A 17,424-nucleotide genomic window follows, 5' to 3' on the forward strand; every position below is an offset into this window, starting at 1 on the left:
AACGGTAAGATTGTTGCTTAGTAACAATAAGGTATTAGATTCAAATATAAAAGTTTGGTTGTTGTTGTAGATTACATTAACATACAGAATACTAGTATAAGATTGATATTTGAAACTTCTTGTGCACATAGGTAGTCCAACCATTACACAGAAACTTGATTGTACACACATATGACATACTAAATTGATCAAACACCATATGAAAGCAAACTCCGATGATAAACCACATGAATTATTACAATTATTTCATAATACTTGTCTAGTACCACATATACTTTTACTCTTTATTAGCTGCTAAGGAACGCATGTAGTTGATGCCAAAGCTGAAATAATCCACCACCTTTTCTCTTGGTGGAATGCAATCTTTGACAGGTGAAGTCTGAATAAAATTCTGCTTCCATTCATTAAGAGATGGGAACTTTTCAGCATTGAGTATTTCTATATCTCCAAGTTCTTCTAAAACATTAAGCCAATGAGTTATCCAACCAGCTACAATATCAAGATATCCTATCTTTTCTCCACCAAAAAACTTTTTCCCTTGAATATGGTTCTCAAGAAATGCCACTGACTCTAGTGCAGCTTCAACAGCTTTTCCTTTCTCTTCTCCTTGGATCACAGTAGCTTCCCATATAGCAATCACACACTGTTTCCAAGAAAATATGGCTATATCAAACAACTAGAGTTTCATGAATTTATTTACCAAATTGCACATTAAATTTTCATAATGTTGTGACAGCTAGGATTATGTAAATTAAAAAGGATTCATAAAATAGATGCAAGGTTGAGGATAAGTCTGAATTTCTTATAGGAAATTTCATCCAATCTACAAAGCCCTAATAACGCATGTCTATATAAATGGGTAAAATATGTTACCCAAAAATATTCTCACGAAAGAAAACTTTGTAAAACTAAAATATCTTTCCTTGCGGGATCGGAACTAACAAAAGAATGGTTGGGACAACAAACATCCATCTCGTTCTTATTTTGGATACCCGTATAATCATCCAAGACTGTTGAAGTGACTAATTCCAAGAAATTAAGCGGCTTTGAGGACAAATAAATTGTTGAACAACATTTATTGGGAGGTCATCTATACTAACAAAGATTTGTTGTCCCAAATTATATTTCATACATTGTATCACACTAATGAAATAAAAACAACAATAATAATAAATGTTTAATTTTTTTAATTGACATGACATGTTTTCATTAACACGAAACAACAGATTCTAGTATGAATCACATACCCTAAAAATAATTAGTTCATTGTCGATAGAATACCCATGATTATACTAAAAATATATATCACGTCCATGCATCACATACAAAATAATTGTTTTATCAACCATATGAATGAAAACAACTAAACATGTGAATAACAAATAAATAGAGAAGAAATAAAAAATGATGAAAACATGAGTACCTTCTCATCGATAAACCTTGCCCAGAAACGAGCCAGTGCTCTCTCATATGGATCTTGTGGTAACAAAGGGTTCTCCTTCCATGTCTCATCTATATACTCAAGTATGATAAGTGATTCAGCAATTGACTTTCCATTATGCAAGATCACTGGTACTTTCTTGTGAACAGGGTTTGACTGAATAAGCAAAGGACTCTTATTTGCTAAATCTTCCTCTATGTATTCATATTTCACTCCCTTTAGCCTTAGAGCCCATTCAATTCTAGCACATGGGAAGCTTCGAGGAGTAGCAATCAGCTTCACTTCTCCCATACTTTGCTAAGTATACAAGATCTTGAATCTCATTCAACTACCTTGTTCTTCGTATGTTGCATTTTTATACCGGTTATTTCACGAATCAAATATTTATATATTGTTAGCTTAAAGATTTATATATATAAATATATATATATATATATATATTTGAAATTCTTTATGATTGGTGAAATACCAATCCTAAGGTATTGAATTCATCCATGTTCTTAATTAGATCTATTCCTTTCGTATGCCTTTGGAGAGAGTTTTAGTATGATGTTTGATTATGAATTCTTTTTGGAATCTTGGTTTTCTCTCTGATGGATGGTGAATACTATTTGTGATTTTGTGTCTTATGATCCGTAACCGTTCCTTGTGTGTTAACTTGTATGGTATCATTATTCTCTATAGGCCAACTGTTTGGTTATCCATTCATTAAGCTCATATCCGTTATCGGTTTTAGAAGTCATATAAGTTGTTAGAAATTAGATCATTTTTTTGTTTATATTTAAGAAGAGTAAACGATTATCATTGAATATTAATAATATTAATGACGAATGATGCAACAACAATATAAAAAACTCATATACTATTAATATATACATATTTTCTCTCTTTTATTTCCTTCTCTTGATCTTATAGATAGAGTGGACTACATAAATTCAACTAAACATGGCAATTTTGCAAACTGTTTATTTTACATTCAAGTGTCAGAAGTGTTTAAGATATCATTAAAAGTCACATGTCGTCCACATGTTATGTTAGAGAATGTGGATCACCTGTCCCAAAATAAATGTGTCCTCATATTTTTAGTCAATAAGATTTCTCTAAGTAATGTAAATATATTATTTTATATTTTTAGAATTTTTCTTTTTAACGAAGTGTCACATTTTTATTGGATTGGTACAGGAAAATAGGACAGGAATTGTGACAGAGTTTAGACAAGAAGCATATTAAAAATTACAGAAAAGCAAGATAAGATCAAATGATAAAAACTATAGTAATTATTACATGTAACCTTGCGTTATAACATTTTCTTGTCAATATCAAAATTATCTTAGAATTATATTTGTATTTCTTTGACTTGGCAGCATCTAATTAGTAACACTTTGTATTAGCTGTCTGAGAAAGTCAAAGGAATTTAGTTCCTCTTATTTTAGTAAATATATGCCATGGTTTCTCTTATTTAATATTCATTTCATTTCAAAATGATTGTTTATTTTAGATCAAAATTTTTTTCTAAAATATATGTCAACCTATAATTTCAAAAGAGTATTAAATAATTAATTTTAGTAATGTTGGGAAGAATAAATGATTAAATGGTAATATGAGAAACCTAATATTATTTTTTCTAAATTTTAATAAAATTAATTGTATTTCTTTATATATGTTTATTACCTTCATGAATATTATTTTGAGATGTGTATTATACAATAACAGTTGTAGATATAATAGTGAACCATCAATTATTTGTTGTTGTGAAAACCACACATACTAGTTGGTTCAATCGGAAAACCAATTAACAATCTCCATACTGGTCAAGCTTTGATTCGAGTTATTTCATGTTTGGTCTCTACCGTTCTGGTCCACATAAAATTGTTTCAACCATGAATAAACCCACAAGATAAAGGATTGAAAGATCATGATTAGATGTCCATAAATAGACTCAAGATTGCCAACCAACAAGATACTTTAAGAAGATGGGAATCTCTAGGTGTATCAATGAGTTACATATACTAATTCTATGTTTGGTTTTAGAATGAAAGTAGAAGAAAAGAAAGTGGAAGGAAAGAGAATTGAAGGGAAAAAAAGTAGTAGAGAATGAGATAATAATTTTATTTTTTTGGTATGATTGAAAATGTAAGAAAAGTGAGAGGAAAGAAAAACACATTTATATATAATGTATTGAAAATGATATAAGTGCTCTCATTATATCTATATAATTATGTACATATCTAATTTTTAAATTACATAACTAAATAATTTATTTTTAATAATATAATATTTGTTTATAAAATTTAAAGAAAATCATTAACATTTTACATAAAAAATTTCACGATAGTGTGTCTACAAGAAAATATAACTGATATTCCACAATCACTTTTATATTTTTAATCATCTCACTTCTACATATTTGTGTTTTGTCTTTCTAATTTATTTATTATTTTTTACTTTGTTGATAATTTTAAGTAATGATATTTCTTTTTTCTTTTCACTTCATCTTTTAGCATACATAATTACCGTTTATTTGTGAGCTCAAAAACAACAAAAATAAAATTAAGTTAACTAATTTCATATAAAAATGAATATAAACAAAGAAATTTACTACATTGTATTTATATTCACCTAGATTGTTGTTTTTTCAATTCATGATGAAGGGCAAATTTGAAATTTTTGATGGTTTTCCTTCATTCCTTTATTTTCTTCCCAACTTATGGAGGATAAGTTTTTTGCGGGACCCATGTATATTTTTCCTTCTTCCCTATTTAGTTTTGGAACCAAAGGGTGGAAAATGAAATTTTTTACCACTTTTCTTTCCTCCTATTTTCTTTCCTCTTGTTTTTTATATAACCAAACATAGTGTAAGAGTCATCTTAGACACACTCCCAAAGGTTTGGAATCACCATAAGCTTAGGAGGTGTATCTCTAGTAGATATGGCAAAAAAACTCAACCCATGAAAATCCTCACAACGGGTACCCGCACTAATAGTTTATGGACGTGAGTGAATTTTGTCATACCCGCCCTGTGAGTACCCGCAAATTTATATATTTAGTTTTTAGTTAAATTTTCATATATATTTATTATTATTTTAAGATTATATATATATACTTTATTATTATTTCATAATAAATTACACATATTTGACTATGATCATAAATTTATCATATAATATCATATTATTCATGTAACAATTATTTTTACATATTGATTATTACAAATTATATAAATATATAATTAAAATTAAAAACTCATTGGTTACCCACAAATACCCGCTATCCGTACGGGCACCCATAAATATTGCGGGTTTGAGCACGGGAAATCGCTAGCCACGCCCGCCCGCGCTCGTTGTCATCCTAATCTCTACTACAAATTGATAGAGGGACATGGTAAGATATTGACCTCAACCATGCCATCAACTAATCTTCCTTCACCGTATTTCATTCCAGAATTGAGACACTTTATCACACGAAGGATCATCATCTCTTCACTTAACTCTAACTCATCTCTAACATCTTTATATACTAAATACTTACTTAGAGTATGAGAGTCCAAATTCAAGCGTCCACACCAGACACTTCAAGAACGAATCATCTCTGGTTCAAGCTATTTCAACCAATTTTAGTCTAATTCACTTAAGGATCAACATTGTCACGTCATTCCATAATACTTAACATGTGATACAATTTTTCCCTTCTCATGACTGTTTTTTCTCTAATTTTTGGTACTACTAAGGGTATCCATTCACCTTATGAGTAAGAAACTAATATCTTTATGAATTTATGACTATCCATTTCAACAAGTGTTATTATCAGGAATCAAATCATTGATATTTTGTTTATCTTAAAGTTCAAATGAAACATTGTATCGCTAAACCAAAATGTTTTCTCTTATTTGACAATCGAAAAAAGCACAATTTAATTAATTATTTTGAGTACATAATAGATCTTGAGGCACGTTTATAGTAGCAAGCCAATAGGTAACAACGTGTAGCCGTTGTGCCTTCTCACTCTCTATCTATGTCTTATGTCTTACGCTCTCATCCTCACTTTTTGAGGTTTCACATTTTCACCAACCACGACCAAAAAAAATTCTCTTTCTATTGATGGGGTCTCTCCAAACCCTTCCTAAACCCTAATCTCCTCCACGATCACACGCTTCAACTTTATTTTTTTTCATCTGAATTTTAACTAAAATTGATTTTTTTACCAAATTTCCCTTTTCAAACCCTAACCATTTCTGGATGATCCGAATTGTAAATTCTCAATTTTGGAGCTGAATTTGAGTTATAATTGATTGTTTTAACACCAACTTTTGTGATTAAATGGCGGAACTCGATCTATCGAAGAAAGTAGCCGATAGGTATCTGAAGCGCGAGGTTCTTGGTGAAGGTACCTATGGAGTCGTTTACAAAGCCATTGATACTGAGGTACTGTTATTTTTTTATATAAAAAATGAACAAATTTATGTGGGTTTTCAGTGATTTTTTGTCTTTGAGAATTGAGTCTGTGAATAAAATTTGGAACCCGGGACAGAAGTTTCAATTTTTATAAAAAAATGAACAAATTTATGTGGGTTCTCAGTGATTTTCTTATGTTCTGAGAATTGGGTATGTGAACAAAATTTGGAACAGAAGTTTCAATCTTTATTGTTAATATGGGGTTAAGAAAAACAGTGAATAATAGGAGAAAAACCTTTCTATTTAATCTCACACAATGTGGATACTAAATGTAGCATTTGGTATGCCTTTCAAGTTGTTTAAGCATGAGTTTGCTAAAGTTTTGCCATGCTCTTCTTATAATTTGCAATGGAGAGTTTCAATATCATTTTTATATTTGTGATTGTTTTATTGTATAACCTATAATGGAAATGTGGTCTTTTATTCAGTGATTAAGATGATTGTATATTAGTACTGTTATTTTCTGGTGATTCATATAAAGATGTTTTGATTGCATGAACAGACAGGACAGACGGTTGCAATTAAGAAAATCCGTCTTGGCAAGCAGAAAGAAGGGGTGAATTTTACAGCTCTTAGAGAAATTAAACTCCTTAAAGAGCTTAAATCTCCACATATAATTGAGTTGATTGATGCCTTCCCACATAAAGGGAATTTGCATCTTGTGTTTGAATTCATGGAGACGGATCTCGAAGCTGTCATACGAGACCGAAATATTTTTCTTTCGCCAGGCGATATAAAATCTTTCCTTCAAATGACGCTAAAAGGTCTTGCATTTTGCCACAAGAAATGGGTTTTGCATAGGTAGATCATGCTGCTGAGTTGGTAATTTCAAAACTGCTAATTGCTTTTAGTGCCAAGCTCAAAAGTTTGCTTGTGTATTTTCAGGGATATGAAGCCAAATAACTTGTTGATAGGATCTAATGGACAGCTGAAACTTGCAGATTTCGGTTTAGCACGGATATTTGGAAGCCCAGACCGCAGGTTCACTCATCAGGTTTGATTCTTTATGTATAACATGTGAATATCTGTGAGAATGTGGGAGTTAGCGCTTAGAGGACTTCGAAAATGAACTCATTTCTTTTACTCAAGCTCAGCATTATTAGTGAACTGTGAATTTAAACTCAAAGCATTCTTTTAATCATCCTACTTTCTTCAGATTCTTTTGTAACAAAACTAGCAATTTTCCCTAAAACGTAGATGTTTAGAATTGGCAAAACTGGAAGGGGGTGCACCTTAGGATTTTTATAGTCATGTTTGATTCATGGTGTTTTAGTTCGAATCTATACGAAAAGGGTTTAACTAATTGGATTTTACCTTGAAATCTTCATTATTATTGCCTGGTGTTGGCCCAAAAGCTGATGAAAACTGGGGAGGAAAAGAAAATTATGGATAAGTAAAAGTGTACTAAGTTTTGATGCATGTGTTCTAAGATAGTGGTTCTCTAAAGAGTGGAGTACATTCTGTTGAACTTGAACCAATAGCTGCTTACTCACCAACTTCTACGGAATAAAAATGTCTCGTCTGGAGCCTTGTCTTCCTTTTAGATTAATTGTATTTGTTTCCAGATGTCAGCTTCTGCATATTATTGAACAAAATGTGTTTTGTCCTTATGTTTTCCTTTTATACTTCATGCTGATGGATCTACACACTTGACACTTGTACTTGAATAGGTATTTGCTCGATGGTACAGAGCACCTGAGCTATTATTTGGTACCAAGCAGTATGGTTCAGGGGTTGATGTTTGGGCTGCAGCTTGTATATTTGCTGAACTGCTTCTTCGTCGACCCTTTCTGCAGGTAAACCAAGATTGTCATAGTGCCTAGGTTCTTTATGGCAAATCATAACTGGTTGATGTTCTGGAGTAGATTTATCTTATGGTTGACCATTTATTGGCCATTTTAAGCATTCAACTCTGTTTAAGAAATTGAGCCAAACCATTTAACTTTACCATCTAGTTAATTTGGCAGTCTAAATGAACCTTTCATTGCTGTTTTCTGAACAGTTATTGGCTCAGAAGCTGTTGGCTACGTGTTTATAGACATTATTGACTATGAATTTTGGCGTCCATGATCTTCCTGTTCTGCTACTTTTTATGTAGCTGTTCTTTTATAATTTCGAAGTGTGTAGATGCCATCTATTGCATTTGTTGATTTTATTCATCTGTTTGTGTGCTTGAGCGTCCTTCTTTTGGGTATTTTGCTGACTTTGTTTTAAACATTTGTTAGGGTTCAAGTGATATTGATCAATTAGGAAAGATTTTTGCAGCACTTGGAACTCCATCACCTTCTCAGTGGCCGGATATGGTATACCTTCCTGATTATGTTGAATACCAATATGTTCCCGCCCCTCCTTTGCGCTCCTTATTTCCAGTGGCAAGTGATGATGCTTTAGATTTGTTGTCAAAAATGTTTACATATGATCCAAAAGTTAGAATTTCAGCACAGCAGGCATTAGAGCACAGGTATTTGTCTTAAACATTCTGTTAGGAAAATAATTACTTTCTCTCCTTTCTTTTCTCCCTAATTTAGTCCCTCCTCTTCCACTTTAGGTACTTCACTTCTGCACCCCTGCCCACAGATCCAGATAAGCTTCCGAGACCTGCCCCTAAGAGAGAACCTAAGGCTTCAGATTTTGATTCACATGAGGGTCCTACTGTCCTGTCACCTCCGAGAAAGTCTAGGAGAGTGATGCCAGGGCGTGATGGGTTTGAAGGCAACTCTTTGCAAAGAGATAAGGTTGAGGACAATGTTGGTAATTCCAGACAGTCAGCTGGTGATAATACAGGCAAGAATGATCCAGCACCAATGTCACTAGATTTTTCTGTCTTCGGATTAAAGCCTCCAAATAGACCTACAATTAACAGGTAAAACAATATTTGATCATACAATCATTTCAAAGTGGCCTAAAGCCAAATGGTTTGCAATTTTAACTCCGTCAAACATTGTAATGTAGACAATATGGTAGCACATCGGTACTTCAGCTTGCATAATGAACCCTAATCCTTTTATTAATGTGATTGAGGTTGGAAGTAAATAAGCATCCCTTTACATATATATAGTGGCCATATTGGGTGAGAGGAAAATGTTTATTGTGAGGGATAAGAGGAGTAAATCTCCATCTGGCGATCATTGAATCCTGGTTATGTAGTTTTGTATGCTTTATATATTCGAAGTTATGTTCATGACTAATTTTTTGAAAGCATGATCGGTAACAATTGGAACATGTTGCTATTTAGATGGTGGAGCTCTAGATATCAACAACACTATTAGACAGTGTACTATAGTTATAAGCTGTGCTGCTTACGGGGCAATTTACACCAAAGTTTTGGAACCACGTTGATTGACAATTTTCATGTTTAAACATAACTTGTATTTCAGAGTGAGATCAAAATTGTTCTAGTTGTTTAATATGCTTATTTATATGATGGAATTTATCATGCCCTATAGGCAAATGGAAATACATGTAGTACAGTTTCATCTTTTTAATATAGTTGAATAATGAAAGAATGTTCTAGATCTTTGTATAATTCTTCTTTTCAAAATGTAAATAATGTTATCTAAGTTCCGTTTTGTTCTGCAGTGCTGACAGGTCACATTTAAAAAGAAAATTAGATCTAGAATTCCAGCAGCCAGAATGAATATTCTATGACCAGTGCATCAGTACAAGGGTTCTTATGCCTTTGAAGAAATGCTGTGAATCTGCTTTGATTGTATGTCATTCTTTATCTCTGTCTCTATGAAGCTACTATGGATGTGTAGTTGTCTAAAGGAAGAAGTGGCTGTGACAGAAGATTAGTTCAGAAATCCAAAATAACTTCTATAAGAAAAATAGTAACAATACTATTTGGACCCCTTTGTTCTTAATTTTTTGTTCTTTGCATTCAAGAGAACTTGTGTAAGTCCACTGACACCTCGAGTGAGGGCATTTTCTTGAGCCCTTTCAGTATCCGACAGTCTGAACATGGAATTTAAACACTAATTTGTTATTTTAAACAAATTATTCTATGTGTATTTGATGCTAAACATAATTGGACGTAATTTTGGAGAAGATTAAGGTTGTGTTAAGCACTTGATTGCCAACACAAAAGTTTGTTGAAGATCTATAATAAAAATCAATGATGTGATGTGATGATGCTAGGTCATTGTCCAGAAGTAAAGCATTGTATCACTTCACTTGAGTATATTGTTAATGAGCAAAGGGTCATTGCATTGCTGCTAGGATGTAGTGAAAAATAAGTGAGGGTTCCTATATTTGTGTGAATGGGTGCATGTAAAGATGGTTCACTAGTCTAGGATATAAACCTGAACATGAAATATATAGTCACTCTTGAAGGTCAACCAATGGAAATAGTAGACACAATAATTAGGAGATGACTAATTTTATATGTCTATAAGAAACTAAGTTGGCTGGTGAAACGACAAAGGAGTTAGATGCTTTAGGTTTTTAGCTTAGTACACCAATAAGACAAGATCGAAAAATGGGGTGAGTATAATCGTAAATAAGGAATGAAAGAATTATTTGATGGATGTAAAAAGAATATGAGACATGATCACAACCTTAAAGTTTGTAGCAAAATATGATGCCTTTAATGTGATTAGTGTTTTTGTACTCCCAATAGGGTTAGAGGAACATTAGACGATAAAATTTGGGAGGATTGGGAAGGTGTAGTCCAGAAAATACCTTTATTTGGTAAGAGCAGTGTTATAAAAACCATTTCGTGTCAGTCGGTTGAACCAGTAAACTGGTACGATACTAATAACATTGGGTAAGAGAATTCCAGCTTAAATTCTGTAATGCTAATGTATGCTTAAGAACAATGATGGTTTCTGCCATAAGTAAATTCATGCTGCTTTCTGTTAATGAACGCCCTTCAAGTCTTCACCTATCAAAGAGTAACAATTTGATCACTGCCATGCACTCTAATCGCTGTCTTTTTGCAAGAACAATAAATATATTCATCATGAGATCCAATGTAACAAAATTGAGTTGAAGATAAGAGGATGTATAGTGACAAGAAGAAACATTACCACTTGCACAATAAGTGCTAATACAATCCCTGTAAAGGGCCCCATGTTTACCAAAATCAAATCATTAGCTCCAGTTGAACAAGTTTGCTAAGAAACATGAGGCAAGAACATTATAACAGAGAAATCTGGTATGCTCACATCACTTCTTCCACCAGTTAATGACATTTGATATTATGGTTGTTGGTTATTGTTTGACAACCATAGATTTGTACATTATTAATTGATATAACAGCTTGTCTGAAAAAAGGGCTTCAAATTATTTTTTATATCGAATTGGTAAATTCTTATATGTGCACATATTTTGTCTCAAAAATGTGTTACTTCATGTGTCACCACTTTGGTTGGTCAGAAAATATTTACTTATTAAACTTTTAACTTAAATACGTTTTTTAACTAATACCAAACGTAGAGTGATATACTTTTGAGATAGCAGATGTGTTCCCCTTTGATACGGAGAACGGAAACTAAACAACAACAACAAGAACACCTAGGAGAAAATATGATCGGAGACTGACATGCAAGTTTTTGCCATCTACATCCTCTGGAAATACTGATAAGGCTCAATCCAGGCCAAGGGTGACAAATGTATACAAAAGGGGAAAGAGGGGAGTTTGGTTGAAGTAAAATAACCAATTATACCCTTGGGTAGTTAGGTAGTTATCTTTCTATTTCTATAAATAGGAAGTTGTTAAGGGAAGCTAGTTAGTTTTTTAGAGGGAAAAGTCACTGATTGAGGAATCAGTAACAGGGGAGGATCGAGGGATCCATTGTGCTCTATTTTCTTCTATTCTACATTCTAAATCAATAAAATTCTTCACTAGAACCCTAGCAGAATCAAATTGATTCTGGTTAGGGGCATTTCCTTTACAAATTCTTTCTTCTCAACTTCTTTTGATACAGTGTTTATCACTGGTATCAAAGCACCGTTTCTGGTGCCTGAGGGGAGTGAAAACCACCAACGATTCCGCCGCAATTGCTAATGGTATCTACCAGAAGTATGTCACGAGAAGACGAGGATTGGGAGGGAATGAAAAAAGACAGAGATGAGCTACGTATGCGTGTGGAATTCAACGAGGCACGCATGAAGAAGACAGAGGATCTACTCGAAGCTATAGCTTCGAAATTGGGGATTATGAGTGACAACCAGAATCCAGAAAGGAGTAGTGAGAACGATGAAGAGGTAGAGAGTCAGAAATTACCCGTGTGCCACGATAAATGGAGAAAGCTAGAGATTCCAATTTTCAGTGGTGATGATGCGCATGGATGGGTCCAGAAATTGGAAAGGTATTTCACAATGAGAGCCATCACAGAAGTTGAAAGGATGCAAGCAACCATGGTTGCCCTAGATGGGAGAGCTCTTAGTTGGTTTCAGTGGTGGGAGCGGTGTAACCCATCACCTACTTGGAGCAGTTTCAAAATTGCAGTGGTAAGGCGATTCCAACCTTCAATGATACAAAATCCTTTCGAATTGTTGTTAGCTTTAAAACAGGAAGGGAGTGTGGAGTTGTATGTAGAGGAATTTGAGAAATATGCAGGGGCTTTACTGGATACTAATCAAGATATTGTAAAGGGAATTTTCTTAAATGGGTTGAGGGAAGAGGTTAGGGTAGAGGTGAAGTTGTATGAACTGGACACCCTAACTGAGATCATACAAAAAGCCATACTCATTGAACAGAAAAATACAGTTGTGAATAAGAGGCCTAGTGGGGGGTTTGTGAGGACTGGTGCTCCTTTCAAGAACTCTGCTTATAGCAGAGTGGTATCAGTAGATCCATCCAATGTGAGTAACACTAGAAGGGAAGGGTCCTCAACAGGGAGTAGTGGGGTTGGCAGCTCTAGGGGGTTCAGGAAGTTGATCAATCTAGAAGCAGGGGAGAGTATATGAGGCTTACCAGTGTGGAGATGAGGGAGAAGAGAGAAAAAGGTCTCTGTTTCAGGTGTGATGAACCTTTTTCTAGGGATCACATATGCCAGAAGAAGCAACTTAGGATGCTCATCTTGGGTGAAGGGGAGGAATCTGAGGGAGAAATGGAATTGGGACAGGAGCTTGATGTCTTTAACTCTTTACAATTATCATTGTATTCCATAGGGGGGTTCACATCTACCAAATCTTGGAAGATCAGAGGGATTCTAGGGGGAAGGTCAGTGGTGGTAATGATTGATTGTGGAGCTTCACAAAACTTCATAGCCAAGGAAGTGGTGGAACGCATGGGGTTAAATGTGCACGAAACCAAGGCTTATTTTGTAGAGGTGGGGGATGGCCACAGAGTGAAGTGTCAAGGAAGGTGTTCTCAACTCAAATTGAGTTTACAAGGGCTTGAGGTGGTGCAGGATTTCTACCTGTTTGGGTTGAAAAGGGTGGACTTGGTGCTAGGCATTGAATGGTTAGCAGGATTAGGCAGAGTCAGTGCTGATTTTGGGAAGATGGTCTTGAATATAAACAGAGCAGGGTCTACTTTCACCTTAACGGGGGATCCTACCTTAACCAGGACATAATTATCATTGGGGGCCTTCATGCAGGTTCTTAAGGAGGAAGGGGAAGGCCTACTGATTCAGTATGACACTCTCCATCAGGTTCAGGATACAGGGGTGGTGCCCAAAGAATTGCAACAGGTGCTCTGCCAATTTCAGGATGTCTTCAAAGAGCCTCAGGGGCTTCCTCCCTCAAGGAGACATGATCATGCCATTCACTTAAAAGAGGGCACTGAGGTTCCTAATATTCGACCCTATAGGTGTCCACACTACCAGAAGGCTGAAATTGAAAGGTTGGTAGCAGAAATGATGGATGCAGGGGTGATTAGGCCTAGTATAAGCCCATACTCTAGCCCTGTCATCTTAGTGAAGAAGAAGGATGGGGGTTGGAGGTTTTGTGTTGATTATAGGGCACTTAACAAGATTACTGTGCCCAATAAGTTCCCTATTCCTTTGATTGAAGAGCTGCTTGATGAATTAGGGGGTGCAAGGGTGTTTTCTAAACTAGATCTCAAGGCAGGGTACCATCAGATAAGAATGAAGGAGGCAAATGTTGAAAAAACTGCTTTTAGGACTCATGAGGGGCACTATGAGTTCTTGGTAATGCCCTTTGGGCTTACCAATGCTCCTTATACATTTCAATCCATGATGAATGAGATTTTGAGGCCTTATTTGAGGAAGTTTGCCCTGGTATTCTTTGATGATATCTTAGTCTACAGCTTGGATTTAAAGACCCATAACCATCACCTACAATTAGTCTTGACATTGCTGGCAGAGCATCAGTTGAAGGCCAACCAGAAAAAGTGTAGTTTTGGGCAGATTAGCATTGAGTACCTAGGTCACATCATCTCTGATCAAGGGGTGTCTGCTGACTTGTCTAAAGTAGAGTATATGGTGACTTGGCCTCAACCTACCAACATTAAGGCCTTGAGGGGGTTCCTAGGGCTCACTGGTTACTATAGAAAATTTGTCCAGAATTATTGTAGAATTGCTAAGCCACTAACTGAGTTGCTCAAGAAGGACTCCTTCAAGTGGAATTCTGAAGCCACTGTTGCTTTTGAAGAATTGAAGACAGCTATGACTTCTCTGCCTTGGCTAGCTGTTCCTAACTTTGACAAGGTTTTCACCATAGAAACAGATGCATCCAGCAAGGGATTAGGGACAGTCTTAATGCAAGAAGGAAGACCCCTAGCTTTTTGGAGTCAGGGTCTATCCTTAAGGGCTCAACAGAAATCTGTGTATGAGAGGGAGTTGATGGCATTGGTCCAGGCAATTCAGAAATGGAGGCACTATTTAGTTGGAAGGCATTTCATCATTAAAACAGATCAGAAGAGTCTGAAATTTCTCACTGAACAAAGATTGTTTTCGGATGAGCAATTCAAATGGGCAGCTAAGTTGGTTGGGTTAGATTTTGAGATCCAATATAAACCAGGGAGTGAGAATTCTGTGGTTGATGCTCTCTCCAGGAAGCTTATGTACTCTGCCATATCCCTTATCAGCATTGAGGAGGTAGATCTCTGGAATACAGAGTTGCAACAAGATTCCAAGTGGAAGCAGGTCATCCAAGAGATGATCATCACTCCTACTTCCCATCCAGACTATGAGTTAAAAAAGGGGATCCTCTATTACAAGGGTAGGTTGGTTTTGTCCAGAAACTCCAACAGAATCCCTATCATAATGGCAGAATGTCATGATACTCCCATGGGTGGTCACTCTGGCCATCTCAGGACATACAAGAAGATTGCCAACTTCTTATACTGGGAGGGAATGAAGGCAGATATTAAGAGGTTTGTAGAGGATTGTGAGGTGTGTCAAAGGAGCAAGTACTCCACACTATCTCCTGCAGGACTCCTACAACCTATTCCTATACCTCAGGAAGTGTGGGGAGATATTTCTATGGACTTCATATGGGGGCTACCTAGGATCAAGGGCAAGGATACTATCTTTGTGGTGGTTGACAGATTATCCAAGTATGCTCACATGTTTGCTCTAGGACATCCTTATTCAGCAAAGGATGTTGCTACCCTGTTCCTGAAAGAGGTGGTTAAGCTCCATGGGTTTCCTTCTAGCATCATTTCTGATAGAGATTCTGTATTTCTCAGCCAGTTCTGGAAAGAAGTGTTCAAGGCTGCTGGCACACAACTCAAGTTTAGTACTTCCTATCACCCTCAAAGTGATGGACAGACTGAGGTGGTTAATAGGTGCTTGGAGACCTACCTTAGATGTTTTGTTGGTCCTAGACCCAAGTAGTGGTTAGAGTGGCTATCATGGGCAGAATTCTGGTTTAATTCCAATTATAATGCTTCAGCTGGGATGACACCCTTTAAGGCATTATATGGCAGAGAGGCACCAACTCTACTGAAGGCAGGGGCTATTCCCTCTAAGGTTGATGAGGTAAACAGGATGGTGATGCAGAGAGATGGGGTGTTGGCAGAGCTGAAGGATAATTTGTTGAAAGCTCAGAACTTGATGAAGCAACAAGCAGATAAGCACAGAAGAGATGTGGGATTTGAGTTGGGGGATTGGGTCTATCTCAAGTTACAACCCTACAAGCTTAAATCTTTGGCTAAACGTCCTTATGCCAAGCTAGCACCTAGATACTATGGTCCCTACCAAGTGATTGAGAAGGTGGGGACAGTTGCTTATAAGTTGGCTTTACCCCCTCATGCCAGAATACATCCAGTGTTCCATATATCTTTGCTGAAGCAGGCCCTCAAGCCTCAACAACAACCTCAGGCCCTACCTCCAATGTTGAATGAGGAATTGGAATTAGAGGTGGAACCAGAAATCCTCTTGGACCAGAGGACAGGGGCTCAAGGGAGGAAGGAGGTATTAGTCAAATGGAAAGACCTTCCAGACCATGATTGCTCTTGGGAGGATACAACCACCATTCAAGCAAGATTTCCAGATTTTCAACTTGAGGACAAGTTGTTTCTTTTATGGGAGGGTATTGATAAGGCTCAATCCAGGCCAAGGGTGACAAATGTATACAAAAGGGGAAAGAGGGGAGTTTGGTTGAAGTAAAATAACCAAACTTACCTATTATACCCTTGGGTAGTTAGGTAGTTATCTTTCTATTTCTATAAATAGGAAGTTGTTAAAGGAAGTTAGTTAGTTTTTTAGAGGGAAAAGTCATTGATTGAGGAATCAGTAACAGGGGAGGATCGAGGGATCCATTGTGCTCTATTTTCTTCTATTCTACATTCTAAATCAATAAAATTCTTCACTAGAACCCTAGCAGAATCAAATTGATTCTGGTTAGGGGCATTTCCTTTACAAATTCTTTCTTTTCAACTTCTTTTGATACCAGTGTTTATCAAATACCTTCTTCACAACACAAGAATAATCAAAGTCAAGTTCAAATATGCATATAAACCACAAGGTCCTTTGATACATGACTAGAAGAAAGAATTAAGTCCCTTTACTTTGTGGAAATATTTTTTGTTTCTACTTCCTGTTTTTATTACCGATTTCATTTAATAAGATTAAAACTTGATTGTTGTTCTCAAATTTCTGGCTTTTATTAATATATGCAAGAATTCCATTTTGTTTCATGTTTTCAAATAATTGTATTGGAAACATTAAAAACAACCCATTGGCTTATACAAATATTTGAAAGTAGCATTTTGGTAATTATTAACAAAACTAGATAATGGGAATAGAAAACATTTTCACAAACTAAATAGACCCTAATTTGGTTGCATTCTCCATATTAATATAGCTCAACTCATAAAGGGAAGAAAAGTATCAAAATTTTGGAGCTCACTGATTGATTTTATCCAATACCTTGGAATACTGTTTGAATCAAGAAAGGCAGAGCTTGCAAAAATTGGCATCATGGAAGCCACATAAGTGACCACTTCATGTACATTGGTAAAAGCACTGCCCAAAATGTTCCATACCAGCACAAATTCTAAAATTCCCACTATGAATGCTATAAATAAAGCTGATTTTAATAGCTAAATATGCATCTTTTGGATGGTCAGCTCCTAGTTCATTTGAGAAAAAGGAATGATATTCTCAACCCTATTAA

The 17,424-nt window shown here is 35.6% G+C and overlaps 2 protein-coding genes across 2 annotated transcripts; one reads left to right on the plus strand and one right to left on the minus strand.

Moving 5' to 3' along the window:
* On the minus strand, positions 67-1,770 carry LOC109347164 (probable glutathione S-transferase). Its single transcript, XM_019586885.1, has 2 exons — positions 1,424-1,770; positions 67-643 (listed from the first exon to the last, which is right to left on the minus strand). The coding sequence occupies exons 1-2, from the start codon at positions 1,730-1,732 to the stop codon at positions 278-280; spliced, it is 675 nt and encodes a 224-aa protein (XP_019442430.1). The 5' UTR covers positions 1,733-1,770; the 3' UTR covers positions 67-277.
* On the plus strand, positions 5,411-9,714 carry LOC109347714 (cyclin-dependent kinase D-3-like). The gene is made up of 7 exons (XM_019587728.1): positions 5,411-5,862; positions 6,395-6,693; positions 6,778-6,886; positions 7,563-7,688; positions 8,118-8,353; positions 8,441-8,755; positions 9,472-9,714. The coding sequence occupies exons 1-7, from the start codon at positions 5,758-5,760 to the stop codon at positions 9,527-9,529; spliced, it is 1,248 nt and encodes a 415-aa protein (XP_019443273.1). The 5' UTR covers positions 5,411-5,757; the 3' UTR covers positions 9,530-9,714.

The sequence above is a fragment of the Lupinus angustifolius genome, chromosome LG05 (assembly GCF_001865875.1).
Source record: "Lupinus angustifolius cultivar Tanjil chromosome LG05, LupAngTanjil_v1.0, whole genome shotgun sequence".
NCBI classification, from domain to species: Eukaryota; Viridiplantae; Streptophyta; class Magnoliopsida; order Fabales; family Fabaceae; genus Lupinus; species Lupinus angustifolius.